The sequence below is a fragment of the Mustela lutreola genome, chromosome 3, assembly GCF_030435805.1.
Source record: "Mustela lutreola isolate mMusLut2 chromosome 3, mMusLut2.pri, whole genome shotgun sequence".
NCBI lineage: Eukaryota > Metazoa > Chordata > Mammalia > Carnivora > Mustelidae > Mustela > Mustela lutreola.
This window is the reverse complement of record NC_081292.1, coordinates 144,524,175-144,530,891: the sequence shown is the minus strand read 5'-3', so window position 1 is coordinate 144,530,891 and position 6,717 is coordinate 144,524,175. Positions and strand designations below refer to the sequence as shown.

The 6,717-nt window shown below is 57.8% G+C and overlaps 1 protein-coding gene across 2 annotated transcripts; it reads left to right on the top strand.

Annotated features, from left to right (window-relative positions):
• Nucleotides 1-2,048: 2,048 nt before the first annotated feature.
• On the top strand, nt 2,049-5,352 carry SP5 (Sp5 transcription factor). 2 transcript variants are annotated; one of them, XM_059167069.1, is made up of 2 exons: nt 2,049-2,886; nt 3,599-5,352. In XM_059167069.1, the coding sequence occupies exons 1-2, from the start codon at nt 2,836-2,838 to the stop codon at nt 4,739-4,741; spliced, it is 1,194 nt and encodes a 397-aa protein (XP_059023052.1). In that variant the 5' UTR covers nt 2,049-2,835; the 3' UTR covers nt 4,742-5,352. The 2 variants fall into 2 exon arrangements, with proteins under 2 accessions (XP_059023052.1, XP_059023051.1); XM_059167068.1 differs by lacking the exon at nt 2,049-2,886 and adding an exon at nt 2,896-3,405.
• The last annotated feature ends 1,365 nt before the right edge of the window (nt 5,353-6,717 follow it).

Here is a 6,717-nt window from a genome sequence, read left to right as displayed (position 1 = left end):
CGGTCCTAAAGACTTTGCTTATATTACCTCTTTGAAGCCTACAAACACTCCACAAGATGAGCACTACTATCACCCCTATTTTACCAACTGGGAAACTGAGGCATAAAGAGGTTGAGTAACTTGTTTGCCAAGGTCACCAACTAAAAAGCGTCAACTAGAAAATCTGGGTTCAGATCTTCTGAACCCAACCTTTTAACCACGAAGCAGTTCTCTCTTTCGTCTCCTGGCCCCTGGTGGTGTGGTTTAACTGCCTAATGGGGGCATCTTGGAGGAAAAGTTCTCTCCTATAACAACTACGCAGATGTGAACCGGCTTTTCTTGCGTTTGTGTTAAGACAGAGAACATATTCGGCAAATGAGACTGCTTTCCAGTCTGCTTGGCCCATCCTGGCCCGACCCCTCGGGGAGAGCGGGGTTTGAAGAGCTCCAAGGAGAGGCAAAGGAAGCACGCCAAGGTCCCAGACCTGCTTGGGCAGTTCGGCGGCGTGCGTGCGCGGGTGTGCGCCACGGAACTCCCTGGCCTCCGACTAGCATCCGGGAAAGGGCGCCGTGGGGTCCCGGGCTTCACCCGCACTCGCCCCACGGATGGGATGTGGAAGGAGTAGGACTGCCAGGCCTCGGAGCCAAACACGAAATCCCCTCCCTTCCCCGCTTCCAGAGCAACGGGACCTCATCCTCAGGAGCCTTGGCCCAGCGAGCTGTGTGGTCAAGGCGCATCGTTCCTGGAGTTACACCTTCGGGTGGGGTATGCTGGGAACGCCTCATAGTGTTTGGTCCCCGTGCGGCCCACTCTTCTTCGGCAAGATGTTTCTATTTCTGTGGCAGATCCCGGGCGTGTGGAAATGTGGGTCTGGTGGCCTAGCCTCCCGACCCCTGGTGGGAATGCAGAGGGCACCAAGATACAGCGCAGTCTCCGAATCAAAAACGGGTTGGGGTTATGTTAGCCGCAGGCGCCACACGGCGCGTTGGGCCACCCGGCCCCTCCTCTCAAGTCAGTCCCGGCCGCGGCGCGGTCTTTCCAGAAGGCGGGACGCAACACCGCTAGAAGAGCCCCGCACAGCAGGCGGCCTTCGAGAGAGGAGACCCTGTCCGCGGGGAGGCCCGGCGGGAAGCGGGGTCCACCAAGCCCGGGCGACCCACTCCTTTGCTCAGCCCCGTGAGCCGCGGCCGCCGGCTGGAGGCCTCAGCGGCCCTTCCGGCTCCTAATCCCCTTCAGTGCCGCGAGGATCCCGCTGCGCCCAGCCCCCTCATCTTCCTCCCCCCGCCCGGCGCTCCCGGGTGAGGAGATTCCTGCGTTCGCACCCACCCAGCGAAACGCGCCCGGCGCCCCGGCCGGACCGAGGCAGGTGGCCCACCGTCCCTCCGCGGTCAGGCATGCGGGCCAGGAAGGATTCGGGGTGAGAGTTTCCCGAGCCCGGGGCGCACGCTATGCGCCTGAACTTTCTTTTCTTTGCAAAGGTGACAGGAACAACAGTTTTATTGACTTTTCTTTACGGTTAAAGGGCCTCCCTCGCACTGTTTGTGGTTTGTTCAAAACAAAAGGTTTCCTTGACCGCGCCTTACTTTTTCCAAGTAGTTCCCTGGTAGGTGTGTGCGGCTCCCAAAGAGCACGCACTCGCTGGACCGGGTTAGGGGGAGAAATTGCTAGCACTGACGGGGACTTCGGGGGCCTAATAGCAGTCAGCCGCCTGACCGACCCTCCACGGCGTCCAGGGCTGCCAGCCTGAAGGGAGAAGAACGACGTCACGTTTTTTTTTCCCTCGGGTGTATATTATGGTTTGCTCTGGGTGTCCTGCCAAGCTTAGCTTTGCTGGTAGGCGCGGCACGGGTGTTTTTCCCAGGCTCACTATTTGCAAAAGTTGCGGCCAGAGAAAACTTCCAGGTCGCCAGCAGGAATGTCACAAGCGAGCCACAGTGGCTTGTCAGGCAGGCGGCCCTGGAGCGTGCGCGCCACCCACCGCCGCCTTGGGCGGCCGCCTGGCCCCGCCCCGGGTCACAGCCCTGCCCGCAGCTTCACCGCGGCAGGCGGGGAGAGCGGGCACGCGGCCGGCTGGGCAAGGTGCGTCCCACGCCCCGCCCCGGGAATTCCCTCAGGTCCGCCGTGTGCGCGGGCCGCTGCGTGTGCTGGTCCCGTGTGGGGTGTGTAAGTGCGGGGGGAGGGGAGAATTACCCTCATCTCAGTCTCAAAGTCCCGCTCCTGGAAGCCAAAGGCAGATTTCTCTGGAGATAACAAAGACACTTTGTCACTTTGGGCGCTGCCTCGGTGCAAATCTTTAATTGCAAGGGAGTTGAGGGGGAGGGTGGGGGGAGGATCGAGTGTCTCCAGCAACCGAAGCGCGGGTCTCCAGGCGGCAAGGCCCCCTTTGATCAGGAAAATCCAATTATTTGTGTATATACATTTCCCACATAGTGATTACTTCATTAATTGTCCCGCCTTTATCTCCTCCCTTCCCATCCCCCCTAATAATCAGTTCTTTTATCCCGACCAACAAACACACCATAGGAGCTTTGTGGATTCAAAGGATTTGCTTTCGCTTCTGAAAGAGCCGCTATTCTTTGATGATTGGGTAGCGGCAAACTTCAAAGCCATAAATCTTCCCTCTGACTGGCTGGCGGCCCAGCAAAGTCCTTATCAAATTCTTGGAGGTGATCCTGAAGCGCTCAGACCGCGCGCGGGGCGAGCGAGCGGGGTGCGGCGAGGGGCGCTGGCGGGGAGGGCCCCCGAGCGCAGAGCGAGCGCCCGGGAGGGACGCTGGGCCGCGGTTCGTCCTCGCCTTCGGGTCTCCATGCCTCGGCAGCGCCCTGCTCCGCCGCCAGCGGCCCCCAAGCTGTAGCTATGGCTGCCGTGGCCGTCCTCCGGAACGACTCTCTGCAGGCCTTCCTCCAGGTCAGGTCTGGGCTCGGAGGGAGCGAGGGAAAGGTGGGAAGGGTGGCGTCCGGATCAATCCTGGTACTGTGGGCACCCCGAATCTCAAAGGGACCCCTGCCTGCTCGGTGGATGCCGCTAGAGTTAGACTGAGGGGTGCCCACGTCAACTTCGCACCTAACCTTGGTGTCTAGAGTGTGGCCTTTGGGGGAGGGCCGCGGGGATCCGGGGGTTACTCGGACTTGGGCGTCTGGCAGAGAACAGGGTCGGCGCTCACCCTGTTGGGCCCTCCCGCTGAATTTCAGCCTGGGGTGGGCGGAGTAGGAGCGCGAGAGTAGCGTGGAAAGAGCTTAAAAGATGGGAGGGCGGGCGGATGGGCCGCTGGGCTGTGGGTGTTTCCACACCCTTTCTGACCGCGGAGCCGGGAGCGGCCCGTCGGATCCCTCTCCCCCCAACCCTGTGCCTGCCTTCTCTGAGTCTGGATGGCGTCTCCTTGCACCAAGTAGTTTCACGGGAAGAGCAGGAGCGCTCCGCGTTCAGGTAGCGCAGGCACCAAAAGTTAACCGTACTGGTGGGTGCGTGCGTGGGGTGCAGTGGCGGGGGAGGGACACCGGGACGGGGGAGGGGCGGCGCTATAATAGCTGGCGTGGGGGTGGCGGGCGGGCCCGGAGACCGCGCTTGGAGCGCTAACCTTTTGTATCTTCTCCGCCCTCCCCCGCTGCCGCCCATGCAGGACCGCACCCCCAGCGCCTCCCCGGACCTGGGCAAGCACTCGCCCCTGGCGCTGCTAGCCGCCACCTGTAGCCGCATCGGCCAGCCCGGAGCCGCTGCGCCCCCGGACTTCCTGCAGGTGCCCTACGACCCCGCGCTGGGCTCGCCCTCCCGGCTTTTTCACCCTTGGACTGCAGACATGCCGGCGCACTCCCCTGGAGCGCTGCCGCCCCCGCACCCGAGCCTGGGCCTGACGCCGCAGAAAACGCACCTGCAGCCGTCCTTCGGGGCGGCGCACGAGCTGCCGCTCACACCCCCTGCCGACCCCTCGTATCCCTACGAGTTCTCACCCGTCAAGATGCTGCCCTCGAGCATGGCGGCCCTCCCCGCCAGCTGCGCGCCTGCCTACGTGCCCTACCCCGCACAGGCCGCGCTGCCTCCCGGCTACTCCAACTTGCTGCCCCCGCCGCCCCCGCCGCCGCCCACGTGCCGCCAGCTGTCCCCCAACCCGGCCCCCGACGACCTCCCTTGGTGGAGTATCCCGCAGGCGGGCACCGGCCCGGGGACCTCCGGAGTTCCGGGGGGCAGCCTCTCCGGCGCCTGTGCCGGAGGCCCTCACGCACCCCGCTTCCCTGCCTCGGCGGCCGCAGCGGCCGCCGCAGCCGCCGCGGCTCTGCAGCGGGGGCTGGTGTTGGGCCCGTCGGACTTTGCGCAGTACCAGAGCCAGATCGCCGCGCTGTTGCAGACCAAGGCCCCCCTGGCGGCCACGGCCAGGAGGTGCCGTCGCTGCCGCTGCCCCAACTGCCAGGCGGCGGGCGGCGCCCCGGAGGCAGAGCCGGGCAAGAAGAAGCAGCACGTGTGCCACGTGCCGGGCTGCGGCAAGGTGTACGGCAAGACGTCGCACCTGAAGGCGCACCTGCGCTGGCACACGGGCGAGCGGCCCTTCGTGTGCAACTGGCTCTTCTGCGGCAAGAGCTTCACGCGCTCGGACGAGCTGCAGCGGCACCTGCGGACTCACACCGGCGAGAAGCGCTTCGCCTGCCCGGAGTGCGGCAAGCGCTTCATGCGCAGCGACCACCTTGCTAAGCATGTCAAGACGCACCAGAATAAGAAGCTTAAAGTTGCTGAGGCCGGGGTCAAACGGGAAGACCCGCGGGACCTGTGAGCCTACCCCGGGGCGATTCGAGGCCTCTTCCGCCTCGGATTCCCGTCCCAGCACCTCTTCGGGGAGTTTCCGGGGTTCTGTGGGCACCTGGCTGAGGGAGGACCCAACAGGCACTGGCGCCTTCCTGCTGCCCATCTCCCAAAACGACGCCAGACTTCCAGCTTCCCTGGCCCGGCTGCGGACAGGGACCCAGTGCCCAGGAGAAGCAGGGGAGGTAGGGTTGGGAGCTCTGCGTCACGCAAGGGTGGTTTCAAGCTCTGAACCATTCCCACCGTCTGGGAGAGCTACATTTTGGGGGAACCACACTGGGCCGGCCTTGTATATAGGAAACACTGCTGAATTAAAGCAGAAGGACCTTGGGAGATTTTAAATAGTGCTCGGTTTTTGTTTTTTGGTTTCTTGTTTTTTTCCCTAGGATCGGCCGGGCTTTGTACAGGTTATTTAAATAGCTTTGTTAAAGAATAATTATTATAATTATAACATTAATAAAAATGTTACTTTTGTCCTCAGCTCCATTCAGAGCTACAGCATGAAATGTCTCTCTGTAAAACAATCAGCAGTTGCAGCGTGAAAATAAATACGTTAACTCCGGGGTCACCTGGAGATCCGGATGAGGCAGTCTCATTTGATCTTTTCGTCTTTCGGGCGGCTTTATAAAGCGGTCAGGTTTCACTGCGAAGACGGTTCCTGTAGGCTGCCTGTATGGAGGTTTCTTGGTTTGAAAGGGTCTGGGCAAGTGTGTTGGGTGCGTGGACAGAGAAAGTAGGGCAGGGTCAGATTTGTGGTAAAGAGGATAGATCTCGCGGTCTTAGGACTTGACCAGAGACTGTCGGGCTTCTCTTAAAAGTTTGATACTTGCTGCACCTACAATGCACGTTCTTCTATCTGGCAAGTTCCCTGTGTCTTTCCATTTGGTGGTTCTGTGGGTACAGAAGTCATACTAGAGCTTTGCTTCTTCCTGGCAGCGGGTTATGCTGGTGTCTGGAGAGGAACTGGAAACCCAAGGATCTGTTCATAAATGAGACTTGGGAGAGGTACAAAGAAACTAGGGACCTTCCTTCAAGGTTGGTCTTCGCCCAGGGAAGAAGCTGACACCTCAGCCCCCTTGTCTGGCTTGTTTTCTTCTTAATCATTGTGCTGTGAAAATCCTAACAGTCTTGCTTCACAATGGCCACTTAGGAATTTCTGGCTGGGCCTGGAAGTTTAGTTTCATTTTGTATCTTGGGATTTTATTTTATTTTTTTATCATTGAAATAGACCAAGATTTGCTCAGGGAGGAGCCGGGAATACTCATATCTAGGTTTCTTGCCTGTCTCTAAAAAAAGTTTACAGCTGTTTTTTTCAAGTGTCTCAACTCAATTGGCTCCTTGATGTTTGCTAACATTTGCATTTTTAAACCTGAAACTGAAATCTTAATCTTCTGATTTAGAATTATCAAAGAGCATTTGCCAATATGTCAAGGTAGCATCATTAATGGCAGATTTCAGTGGAACTGAATAGTTTTTTCATGGTAGCAGAAGTGTTTATACATTGATAGGACTTCACAAACTGTTATCTTTCCTTTTGTTTGAAGTCAACAGGAATGGTAAGTTCTTAAGAGCTAGGAGGATTTTACTTGAGACTTACAGAATTAAGTAAAACACAAACATCAACATAACAGAGGAAATTACTTTTATATTCCTAAGAAATAGCATTTTACTTTAACTTGAACAAGGTAGCAAAAGAGTGTTAGAATCATTTGGAGTTTTGCCTTAGAACCAGTTGTTCTCATTAGAGACTTTGGAACTATTTGGAACAGATTGGAATGGGAGTCTTCAGAAGTCTTTACCTGGGAAGCACATTTTGGTTTGCTCAGTTTTCAAGGGTTTGACAGTTTTGCAAGCAACATTAATAGGAAAGTTGCTGCTTTACACTAATATACATCTAAGTGTGTAATCTTAATCTAAATCAAGATTCTTGAGAATCATTTCTACGAA

Excerpts from the sequence above, each read along its gene's own strand:
- SP5 (XM_059167068.1), top strand. The coding sequence starts at position 3,223 with ATGGGAGGGCGGGCGGATGGGCCGCTGGGCTGTGGGTGTTTCCACACC. Across the intron at positions 3,406-3,598 it reads CAGGAGCGCTCCGCGTTCAG|GACCGCACCCCCAGCGCCTC; the intron begins GTAGCGCAGGCA and ends CCGCCCATGCAG.